The 12,886-nt window shown below is 42.8% G+C and overlaps 1 protein-coding gene across 1 annotated transcript in view; it reads left to right on the top strand.

Annotated features, from left to right (window-relative positions):
- The window catches only part of MYBPC1 (myosin binding protein C1), a gene marked incomplete at both ends in the record, with an annotated part of 98,097 nt that overhangs the window by 11,331 nt on the left and 73,880 nt on the right, over window positions 1-12,886 (top strand). Inside the window, 2 exons of the mRNA XM_081249467.1 lie at window positions 5,415-5,456; window positions 10,218-10,259. Of these exons, the coding sequence (XP_081105593.1) occupies window positions 5,415-5,456; window positions 10,218-10,259 (84 nt within the window). The remainder of the gene's footprint in view (window positions 1-5,414; window positions 5,457-10,217; window positions 10,260-12,886) is intronic.

Below are 12,886 nucleotides of genomic sequence, written 5' to 3'. Positions count from 1 at the left end.
GGAGTTGGCATGGTTGGCTGAGGGGTTTTTGCTAAGACCTCAAGCCCAGATTTTGAAAAAGGAGAATGCTTAGAAAGGCAAGTGGTGTTCTGAGGGCCAAAACTCTAGTCCTCATTGCTCTCCTCTAATGGAAGGCGTGCTGACAATAAGAAGAAATCTAAACGATGGGGTTGGGTGAGTGCCTGGGAGAGGTCAGCCAGCAGGAAGGTCACCAAAGGGAGACATAGTATCCCTTGTGGGGAAGGCAGACGAAGAAAGCTGCCCTCGGATTGCCAGGGGACGGTTCTTGATTGCTTGGCAGCGGGCGGAAGGGGCTTTTGTGCGGGTAGGAACAGCCTGCCAGTCAGCTATATTTACAGGGCACCTGCTGTGCAGAATTTGAAAAGGAGGAGGAGACAGGCCTTGTCCTCAAGGAGCTTGTGATCAAAGAGAGAAGAGAAGTCCCCATGTACTGTGAACCCGTGAGCACTCACAGTCATATTTGGAATGGGAGATTTGGAATTGGATGACATGGAAGGCAAAGTCTGAGCATTCTTATTCAAAGTATGGGTCATGGACCCACAGCATCAGCATCACCAGGGAGCCTGTTAAAAATGCAGAATCTGAAACCCCGCCGCAGACCCCCAGAGTTGGAACCTGCACTGGACCAAATCCCTAGATGATTCGTCTCCCCATAGCAGTTTCAGAAGCACAAGAGGGGCTGTGGAGGTGCTGAGTCTCGAATGTTTTGAGAGAGAAAAGCCACCTGGCTTGGTAACTAAACTGATAGAAAAAGGCAGTTAATTTACCTGAGATTCTTTTTTTTTTAATAGTTATTTATTTGGCCACACCGGGTCTTAGTTGTGGCATGAAGGATCTTTGGTGTCTCGTGTGGACTCTTAGTCGCGGCATGTGGGATCCAGCTCCCTGACCAGGGATGGAACCCCGGCCCTCTTCCTTGGGAGCCCGGAACCTTAACCACTGGACCACCAGGGAAGTCCCTACCTGTGAGATTCTCAAACACAAGCATCTCATCTTAGCCAACTTTATAAACCTCACCCTTGTGAAATTCATAATGAGGCTCGATGAATTCTGGTTGCATGGGTGCTTCTTCTACAGTCCCTATTCAGTGGGGTACACTGGAAACTGTTGTGAATGAATTATTGTTATAGAGGCAGCTCATGGATTGGGGGAACATGCAAATGATTCTTAGAGGCGTGGGCAAAGCTGGGCATGACAGAGCCTGTCAGAGACAAACATGAGTAAGAGAGATGCATGAACAGTTATTTTAAGGCAAAAGTGGGGACTAGCTCAAGGCCCTGAGACTTAACCCACAGTTGGTTCATTTTCAGTCTAAGTCATGTGCTGCTTGGCCTTCACCACACCTGGTCCCCCGTCTCTCCAGATTTAGAACAGCTGGAATTCTTTGTCTCAACTGCCTTGAAGTCTATTGAGAGTTCATCTTCTTATCCTTTCTGTCCCACCAGGGCTGATTGATTGATCAATTTATTTATATTGCACAAACTCTATAATGCATGTAGAACTCATCAAAATAATAATTATTACCATTTTACAGTAGGAGAGTGAGGGGCCTCCCTCCTCTGTTCATTTACCAGATGCTTCCTCCGCCCCAACCCCAATTCCAAACATGTTCTAACATGATGCAGCCCACAGACCTAGAAATAAGGCAAATCCCAGCAGGTAGCATGTGAGGAAAGACTTGAGTGTCATTCTCTCAGGTTATGTCACAGTAAAATCATGATCATAATGATGAGAACCATGAAAAGAGAGAGCAAACATATATGATGTTTACCATATTCCCTGCCCCTGCAGGAACTCCTTCATTCCTGCCAACAAACCTTGAGATAGGTTTTGCTATTATTTCTATTACATAGATGAGGAAGTTGAGGCATATTCCACTCCCCATTCCATAGGGCAACATCCAAATGAGGCTCTGTGACCATGACAATCAGACCGATCGATTCAGCAGGGAAAAATGCAGGAAAATCTCTGAAAAGCCCATCAGCCCATTTCTGCCTCCACAAGGGTGAGCAGCTGAGAAGGGAAATGCAGCCCCAGCCTGCAGAGGCCAGATGCTGACTCTAGCCGACCTGGGGTAGGGCCTGGTTCCACCCTTCATGGGCGGTGGGACCCCACAGGGCCTCAGTTCCCATCTGCAAAGTGGGGATAGCGATAGTATTGACTGCATAGCATTGTAAGGATTGTAAGAACTAATATATACTAGGTCTATATACTAGTATAACTAATATATACTAATATATACTAGGTCTATATACTAGGTGCGTGCAGTGGGTGCCCATACATGGTTGTTATTTATTTATTCCTTCACTGGCTGTCAAATAATGGGGATTCTATGATTTTAAGAAGGAAAAGTTGTGGCTCTGCCTAGTCACCAGGCAGGCAGGCATTTGCCTACTTCTATTTGTCACAGCTATCCTAAAAATGTAGCAGCATTAATACCCTATCACGTTTCTGTAGTTCCGACTATCTGATACAGTTGGCTGTTAATGATGGATGTTCTGTGGATTTGTTGGAAATGGAACTAAGCCCTTTAAATTCTCCTTTTGGTCTGATTTGTTACATAGAACACTAGGGCTATAGACACCATGGAAATGAAGAATTCATATTCAGGGCACTTTTACAGTTTCAGTGTCCAGCAAGTTTCTCTTTTATTTATTTGATTAGAATTCACCCTTGGCCTTTTTTCCAAAACAGGATTTTAAGCAACCTCAGCTTCCCTTACAAAATGAGCCTTTGTTTCCAAAGATGCTGAGAAAGAATAGCCAATTTGATAGCTCACACACAGACACCAAAGAAACCCTTCTTAATTCTTTTTTATCAGTTCATTTTGCATTTCATATGGTTTCAGCAATTAGAGGAAGTACCAGGGAGACAGGAAAGGAAGGAAAGATCTGTGTTTTTGTTTAGTTGGGAGGGACAAGAAACACAAATATATGGAGACAGCTGGAAAATACTTTTAAATAATTAGGAAATAAATAGTGTATCATGAGGTGGTCCAGGATGCCTCCAAAATAAAGGAGGGGAACAGAATGGAATAATCAGCTCTGAGAGTCTTAAGAGAAATGTCAAAAAGACAGACCAAGATTGCCAAAGAATAATAATGGTAATAGTCATTGCTGTAAATTATAGAGCTCTATCTACATGCCAGGAACTGTGCTATGCATTTTACATAGGATTAGCACCCTAAGAGGTCATTTATCTTGTTATCCTTATTTCACAGACGAGGACACCAAGATTGACAGAGATTAAGGAATTGTTCCCAATTACACAACTCGTAAGGCGTAGTGTCAGGATTTGAACCTAGATCTGTCTGACACAATCACATGTAGAGGAAAAACAGAAGGTCTGTTGGGGAGAAGATCACCACTCTTCTCAGTGGCAGGAAGGTCAGAAGGTGAACAGAGAAACCAACGCTAGAACAGGGGCCACTGGGGTCACTAAGAAGAGAGAGAGGTGGGAGGTGCCTGCCAACAATGGCTTTGACCCTTAACCTGGAGAGTGTGGACCTAACCTAGTAGGTTAATAGGGACCCTCTTGGGTAGAATAACAGGATGAAACACAGTGGTGGCATAAGCAAACCTGCAGCTGTGGGAAAAGAGTCTGGAAGGCAGAGAAACTTGTCTTAAAGGGAACCAGGAAGATGTCCATGGACATTGGATGACAATGGCCAAGTCCAAAAGGTAGAGTGTCAAAAAAATAGGCTCCTTGCTCTCGGTATTCTGATACCTGTGTGTAGCCCCAGCTCATCCAAAGCCAAGAGGTCAATATTAGATTTCCATTGCTGCACTCAAATCTCTGAAAATAAAATGCTTTGACAGAGGGTTTCGTCTCCTGGTTGACACTGGCAGGAAAGATCCTTTCATGACGTGGCAAAGAAACGAAAGTGTTTCTGGTGTGCCGTCTACCGGACACTTGTGCTATCCCTGTATCTTCAAACCACATCACGTTGACCACATTATCTTCTGCCTGTCTGTAAGGTGATATGTCTTTTCTCCTTTGGTTAGATTTCCCCCCCTAAATCGTAGTCTAGTTGTTTATGATCATCTGAATGAAAATACGGTAATCGTGTAGTGTTAAACAATAAATTGGAATTTGTACCCAGCACAAAAAATTAGTGATGAAAGAAGACGTTGCTGTTTCCGGGCAGCCCTGCATCACTCCTCTCCTGATTGCTGTTGCAATGCAGGCTGCTCCTTCTTCTGTCTCCTCCCAGCCTGCCTAGACTAAAACGGGGCACTTGGCCTGCCCGGTGATGACTCTCAGGCCAAACTACTTGTTGTGAGGTATTGTCCTCTTTGCTTGGAAAGAGCCACTTGTGGAAAAAATGTGGAAAATCCTAGATCTGGACAAAGATAAAACTCCTGGGATCCCACAGTGTGTCTATACTACAAAAACTTTTCTTTGATATTTATTTATCAAACAGAAAATATTTTTTAAAAGATCACCTTCAATAACTGCCTCTTCCTGCCCTGGAGTAGTGGCAGCTGGCTCACATACCCATCACTAAGTCCCTGTTCTGGGCATCCATAGGGATTCAGCAGGGGAAATTCTATGCCCGTTGGTCATAGGGTATGCCTTTAGCTACTTGGACATAGTATATTCTTTAAAAGAAGTTTCTTTAACAGACTTTACCACCAGACTGCTCTATAATCCTGGATATCCAAAGCCTCGGATAAAAAGCTCAAAATCAGAGCTCTGAAACCTTTGGATAAGTGTAGGCGGAAATCTGCTCCAGGCATTACAAACTTCCAGAAATGACTGTGACTGTGAAGGGAGTTGATTCTGTTTCACAGAACAGCATAGTGGTTCTGAACAGTGATTTGCCTTGTAATAAAAGGAAACGCTGCAAAGCCAGAGGACTTTGGTCTCATCATCATTCAGAAAGTATGTCTCATGAGGGCAGGATGGCGTCAGAGATGCTGCAGTGCCCTTGCACTCTGAGGAAAGTGGGGTCTCATTTACAGAGCACCTTAGGCTCTAAGGGACGTGCTTGGTACTCACTGTGTCTCATTTCGTCCTCACAGCAACCCTATGCATGTGAGTTAGGTGTTGTGTCCATTTTTCCAGAGAAGGGAAACAGGCTCAATGCCATTGAGTGCCCCGCCTGCTGCCTGAGGGGATAACTAAGTGGAAGGACGTCTGCCTGCCCATTTTACCTGCGCTCTGTCCGTCACTAAACTCTGCCCCTCTTGGAAGTCTACATATCTTCAAACCACATGTAGATCCTCACCTCACACCACACACCGCAAGACAGTGTGTCTTGAGTTGATGCTTTTCTTCTCGTCAGTCCAGAGAAGATGGCTGCCTGGAGATGAGCAGAGCCTGGGGCTGTGGAAAATATCTTTTCTCAGGATAAATGAGACTAACACTTCCATTACTCTTTTCATTTCCAGAAAGTGCAGTGCTGGCCCCAGCACCAGCTCCACCCCGGGAAGGTGAGTAAAAACATGACCTTGTATGTTTGGGCTGCAAATACAGAACATCCATCCCAGCATGAGTTGGCCTCCATTGAGGCTGTGAACTTTAACCCAACTCCCATGGAGAAGTTGGATGACCACAGTTCTTACAGGTTTGTAATAATAACCAGACCTTGTGTTTATATAACTTTCTTATGTTAATCTCACTTGGATGGCACATCATATACTTATAAAACCTTTGAAGTTATGCCAAAGTTGTTGTTACGCCCGTGCTTTAGCATTGTGGAGGCTGAGTCTCCAAGTGGCTGAAGGATTCACAGTGATTTTTCCCACATAACTAAAGGCAAACAAAGCCCACATCTTTCTTGTGAGAGTGGGGTGATCCTACCTCAGTCCTGGAAGATGAGTGGCCCTTTCCTTACTTGAACTATGTCACCATCAAGCACCTCCAGAGACTTCTAGGGGAGTTTCCAGGAAGGTTTGGTGGCCTCCAAGGCTCAGTATCAGCGACAACTTCTCCAGTCCTTGTACCCTGTTGTCCAGCAGGGGGCAACAAAAAAGCAAGCAATAAAGAGTTCCAGTGAACTCCTTGGCAGGTAGAGGTAGTGCCCAGCAACACGACAGGTAAAGCCTGCTTTTATATCCACCAACACCTAAGGAAGAGAACAGGATTAGAAGAATGGCAAGCCCAGAACTTCCCTGGTGGTGCAGTGGTTAAGAATCTGCCTGCCAATGCAGGGGACACGGGCTTGAGCCCTGATCCAGGAAGATCCCACATGCTGCGGAGCAACTAAGCCCGCATGCCACAACTACTGAGCCCGCGTGCCACAACTACTGAAGCCCGAGTGCTCTAGGGTCCATGTGCCGCAACTACTGAGCCCACGTGATGCAACTACTGAAGCCTGCGTGCCTAGAGCCTGTGCTCCACAACAAGAGAAGCCACCGCAGTGAGAAGCCCACGCACCACAACGAAGAGCAGCCCCTGCTCGCCACAGCTAGAGAAAGCCTGCATGCAGCAATGAAGACCCGATGCAGCCAGAAATTTAAAAAAAGAATGGCAAGCCCAAGTGGAATCTCCAGAACCATTTGTCTGCTCAGCCCCCCGGGTGGGGGCAACCAAAATTACATGCATTTTCCCAAGAAGGCACCCAAGTGCCCTCTCTCATCACTCTTCCTCCTAAACAAGATGAGAAACTGGCATCCATTCAAGTATTATTCACAGGATATTTACCATGTGTACACTTCAGAAGGATACAGAGCTACCTATCAAATACTTATTGATAGCTAGATGCAAACGTACTCTACCAGATGTAGTCGAGGAATTCTAAGTAGGAAATATTTCCCTGTATTCAGTTTGCTTACAGCCAAGTAGGAAATGAAATACAGCCCAGAGAACAATTAAGTAAGATACAAACAATATTGAAACATCAGACACTACTGTAAGAACCTCACAAGGCAGTATGTGACTTAATGCAGGTTAGTTGAATTGACAATGTGGTGTGAAGCCAAGGGCTAGGAGGTCACCATAGACCAGTCCAGCCTGGGTGAAAGCAGGAATTGAATAAGGCTTCAGTTGCTGGTATTTTTTTAAAATTTATTTTTGGCTGTGTTGGGTCTTCGTTGCTGCATGTGGGCTTTCTCTAGTTGTGGCGAGCGGGGGCTACTCTTCATTGCGGTGTGCCGGCTTCTCATTGTGGTGGCTTCTCTTGTTGTGGAGCATGAGCTCTAGGCGTGCGGGCTTCAGTAGTTGTGGCACGTGGGCTCAGTAGTTGTGGCACGTGGGCTCTAGAGCGCGGGCTCAGTAGTTGTGGCACACAGGCTTAGTTGCTCCGAGGCATGTGGGATCTTCCCAGACCAGGGCTCGAACCTGTGTCTCCTGCATTGGCAGGCGGATGCTTAACCACTGTGCCACCAGGGAAGTCCCAGTTGCTGGTATTTTTGCATGGAAATTTATAAGAGGATATGACGCTCTTCTGCTTTAGAGATTATTTTTGGGAGGGCACTTTGAGAAATCTAACTGCTCAGAGGAATCCCCTCCGTCCAGCTAAGAATACTAGATTCACACACTCAAAATCCTTACATAGTAAAGAAGAGTACTGCTATGTGTTAAAATAAATGAAACAGGCTCAGTGCCATGTTCATTCAAACAGGGACAAGTTCAAATTTAGTTTTCTTTCAAACCCATGTAAGATGTGTGACATTCTTCTTAGGAACTTCTTCTTTGGTGTGTTTTCTCCTTGCACATACAGATTTATTTTTTGCCAGCACTGAGGACACTGAGGACCTGCAGGCCATTACTGACATAACCTTTCCCTTCTGCTCTTCAGATCAGCAGCTGTCATTGGGCCACTATAAAGTTTCCCTTGTTATGCCACGTTTCATATTCATTATACAATACTGACCTCCTGTTCCTAAAACAAGTCTTCATCCAAAGTGTGCTAAAATTATCCATATTAGTTAATTAAGATTCAGATGTCATGGTTTCCCTGGTGGTGCAGTGGTTAAGAATCTGCCTGCCAATGCAGGGGACAGGGGTTCAAGCCCCGGTCCAGGAAGATCCCACATGCCGTGGAGCAACTAAGCCCGTGCGCCACAACTGCTGAGCCTGCACTCTAGAGCTGGTGAGCCACAACTACTGAAGCCCGTGCGCCTAGAGCCCATGCGCCACAACAAGAGAAGCCACTGCAATGAGAAGCCCGCTCACCCAAAGAAAAGTAGCCCCCGCTCACCGCAACTAGAGAAAAGCCCATGTGCAGCAATGAAGACCCAATGCAGCCAAAAATAAAATAAATAAATTTATATATAAAAAAACTTTAAAAAAAGATTCAGATGTTAATTAATTGATCAAAAAAAAGGAGGCATTTATGGTTGAAACAATTCTTTTCTTATATATACCACAAGTCAGACACCATTTGCAGGTATCTAAACTATAATATGATTCTAAATAGAGAGAGATGCAAACCAGAGGGTCTCAACTGATATAATCTGATGTTCCTGCTCTTGTATTGCATTTATTGCCACTTAAATTCAGCAAGAAGATTAATATGTGAATCAAATATTTTCTTTCAAACTACTGTACAATTGCAGATTTTATATGCTGGCTCTCTACTATATAATCTAGAAATCCAAACTATTGGAACCATTAGATGGATCAAACTTCTTTAAAAAAATCTGTCCCTCATTGGGGTCTAAAATGAAGTGACCCTCATTTTACACTCATTCCATACCAGCATATTACAACATAACATGGTCCCAGCATAGCTCAGCTATTTTAACAAAATCTGTATTGCATGTTTCTATGTATATTTTTTTCCAACATGATCAGATTTATTAACTGATTTTATTAGAAGTTTAATGTAACTCTGTATTATCATTCCCAAATTCATAATTCATATATAGCCTAATAGCTGAGTATGTAGCATCATTTATGCTCTGTTCTGTTGTCATTAATTTCTTCTCTCCCCACCTCCATCCTATTGCTCATCACACAATAAAATGCTTTCTTTAAGATACTTTTAAAAATGTGTTTGTGCTTTCTACACATCACCAAATAAAGAGAAGGAGGCCAGAATTTCAATAGCAAAAGGTGAGCTGGAGGGATGGAGAGTGAGGCCGAATTCAACAAAATTAGAAGCAGAAACAGCTCAATAATGATTACCATGGAGGCCCCATAGAATTTATCCTTATTAGTTAACTGAGATTCAGATGTCTATTCATCAATTTTTAAAAAAGAGAGAATTCATGGTTGAAATAATTCTTTTCTTACATACATCACAAGTCAGACACTATTTGCAGGTATCTAAATTAATATGATTCTAAACAGAGAGATGCAAACCAGAGGGTCTCAACTGATAAAATGTGATGCTATTACTCTTGTATTGCATTGATTGCCACTCAACCGAGAAGATTAATATATACATCCAAATATTTACTTTGAAACTACTGTACAATTGCAGATTTTGTACCCTGGCTCTTTACTATAATATTATCTAGACGTCCAAACTATTGGACCTCATATTTCCATATGAAGTTGTCCCTTGGGCTTCCCTGGTGGCACAGTGGTTGGGGGTCCGCCTGGCAATGCAGGGGACACGGGTTCAAGCCCTGGTCCAGGAAGATCCCACATGCCACGGAGCAACTAAGCCCGTGCACCACAACTACTGAGCTTGCGCTCTAGGACCCACGAGCCACAACTGCTGAGCCCACGTGCCACAACTACTGAAGCCCACGTGCCTAGAGCCCATGCTCCGCAACAAGAGAAGCCACCACAATGAGAAGCCCACGCACCGCAATGAAGAGTAGTCCCCGCTCACTGCAACTAGAGAAAAGCCCACATGCAGCAACGAAGACCCAACACAGCCAAAAATAAAAAAATAAATAAATGAAAAAAAAAGAATGAGTTAAAAAAAAAAAAGAAGTTGTCCCTTGTTGGGATCTAAAATGAAGTGATCTATATTTTATACTATTTCCATACCAGCATGTTATAATATGTTCCCAGCATAGCTAAGCTATTTTAACAAAATCTGTTACGTGTTTCCATGTATACTTTTCCCCAAAATGATCAGATTTGTTAACTACTTTTATTAAGTTTAACGTGACTCTACATTATAATTCCCCAATTTGTAATTCACGTATAGCATAGTAAAGGAGCATATAGCATCATTTGTGCTCTGTTCTGCTATTAATTTCTTCTCTCCCCACCTCCACCCTGTTGCTCATCACACAATAAAATGCTTTCTTTAAGATACTTTTTAAAATGTGTTTGTACTTTCCACACAGAACCAAATAAAGAGAAGGAGGCCAGAACTTCACCAGCAAAAGGTGAGTTGGAGGGAGGGAAAGTGAGGCTGAATTCCACAAAGTTAGAAGCAGAAAGAGCTCAGTAATGATTGCCATGGAGGCCCCATAGAATTCTTCTGCGTTGGCTTTCATCAGTGTGTTTTAGAGTTCTTCCTTTGCATCTTATCTGCATAACCCAATCAGCATGATGACGAATGGTGCTTTGATCAGTTTTCATTACATTTTTAAAAGAAAAACAACAATGATAAAAATATCACAAGCAGTTGTTGAGATGCCAGCAAATTTATTTGTAGTTTCCAAGTTCCCATGTGCATGTGAAGGAAAAGAGATGTCTGGTCTTCTTGGGATTACACCAATTTGGAAAATTATCTTAATTACCCAGATTTTTAAAAATTTAATGTTTTCATGTTACTGTGTAAACTGTTCCAGGTTTCACTAGTAATTTTGAAAACTAGTATCTCATTTTGTAACATTTGCGTTCATGGAGATTTATATAATGATTTATATAGAGGGACAATATAATCTTAAGCAAACATCACGTTATTCCTTATTGAATTGGAAACATTTGTTTCTGTCCTATTATTCTATTTTCACTTTATATGGAGGTAGTCCAGTTTTAGAAAATGAATAACCTTTGTCATATACTTTTTCATGGATCCATGAAATACTAATTCCTTTGTCTCCCCATGGAGGAAGTTATTGTCATTACTGACCATTTGTGTTAAGTAAAGGAGCATTAGTCTTCTATAGAAGAAAGTTTTCACAGAGGTAGACCTGACAATTTTGCTTTGTGTGTTTGTATCATCATTTAAAAAATTTATTTTTTATTTGTGCACTGAATAACATAGTTTAGATTCTGGAATAACCCATTATTTCTTGACTACAATAAAACCTTTCTCTTTTTTTCTGGACACCACTCAAAAGCATGTTAAGTATCTCTTTGTTCTTACTATGTCATATTTCATTAACTAATTCCTATGATATTTTTGTCTTCTGTATATTACTAAAATACTTTTTTTTTCTTTCAGTACATTGGACCACTTTTCCTCAGCTAACTTGAATTTACAGCTCTCGTAAAAGAACACATAGTGTTAGTATACTTACTTTGTCCTTGACCTTCAGTGGCTCCGTGAATAGTAACATGAATGCTAATCCTGGCCACATGGGCCACAGACTGAAGGTTATTTGCATATGGAATGCAAACAGTGCAAACTCCTAGAACTGCTTCCATGACATGGGTTCAAGGAGGTTTGGACATCCTGGCTGAAGTTATTATAACATTCTTCTTTACAAGGCTGATGGCATACGCCTCTGTTTCCAAATTTGGAAAGGTGCTTGGACCAGGCTGTAAGGCTCAACCAACAGAGCAGATGATGTAATCCCAGAAGGCAAACTGTCAAAAGTTTAAACAAAGCCTGTGCCTGACCCTTAATCTGAAAAGTCATATTATGTTTGTACACTTAAATGTGAAAAATGGCTTTCTGTAAGTTAAAATCAACCAACCAGCCAACCAACCAACCAGTCTACCAATCCACAAAAACCCTTTTCCTTACACAGAACACGATATGATGAAAGAGCAAGGCCAGATGACCAAGAAAGGCCTCTTGAAATGAGTAGCATTTTTTTCCTGCCATTTGCAGAAGTTAAACAAGGTCATGGCCACATGCAGTCATGTGCCCAGGTACATAAACTGCCACGTATGTATTTGCTCTACATGCCTAGAAAGCAAATCAATTTAGGATAGAAAGTGACATCCCTAAATAAAGAAGGTAGGTGGTGGAAGTTATTTCTAAATATACAGTCCCCTTCAACCATTACTTACTTTCATCAAGGACAGGGAAGTTTCAAAGAAAATACCCAAGTGAAAAGTAGACACAGTAATCATTGCTATTATTTATAGCCCTGGTTGAGAAAGAATTCTTGCATGAGCATAAACAAGATTGACAGGTGCAACAGACCTGCTCTCCAGCTTACACTAGAATCCCTGTCCTCCACCCTCCCCCAACCCTCAGTCTATCTAATTGTGGGTTGGTTTTTTTTTTGCGGTACGCGGGCCTCTGACTGTTGTGGCCTCTCCCACTGCGGACCACAGGCTCCGGACGCGCAGGCTCAGTGGCCATGGCTCACGGGCCCAGCCGCTCTGTGGCATGTGGGATCCTCCCAGACCGGGGCACAAACCTGTGTCCCCTGCAACAGCAGGCGGACTCTCAACCACTGCGCCACCAGGGAAGCCCTGTGGGTTTTTTGGAAAGAAAATTAATGTATTAAAAAAAAAAGAAGAAGAAGAAAGAAAGAAAAAAGAAATTTACAGAACCATTCAAGTCAAGTGTCACTCCTTTGTGCATCTTTCCCCTGACCATCCTAACTCACTTTCACTTCCCCTTCTTCCTCCTGCTTTTTCTTGGACTGATTGCTTCTGTCATTAAATCACCCTTTCCTTCACTTAATCCCATATTAATGTTTCACTCCTTTTCCTAACATGTTGTAAGCTTTGTGAGGGTCACGCACTGTGTCTTAACACTCTTTGGGCTCCTTATCTCATTTCTTCCAGCAGCTGGCATACAGCTGCATATGGTGATCTCCTAATAAATACCTGTAGAATTAATGATCAATTGAATTTCCGTGCTGGCTTAGCTGCTCGTCATACA

Source organism: Mesoplodon bidens (genome assembly GCF_964165515.1).
Source record: "Mesoplodon bidens genome assembly, chromosome: 11".
In the NCBI taxonomy this organism is placed as follows: domain Eukaryota; kingdom Metazoa; phylum Chordata; class Mammalia; order Artiodactyla; family Ziphiidae; genus Mesoplodon; species Mesoplodon bidens.
Note: the sequence above shows the minus strand (reverse complement) of the source record. Positions and strands in the feature narration are given on the sequence as shown.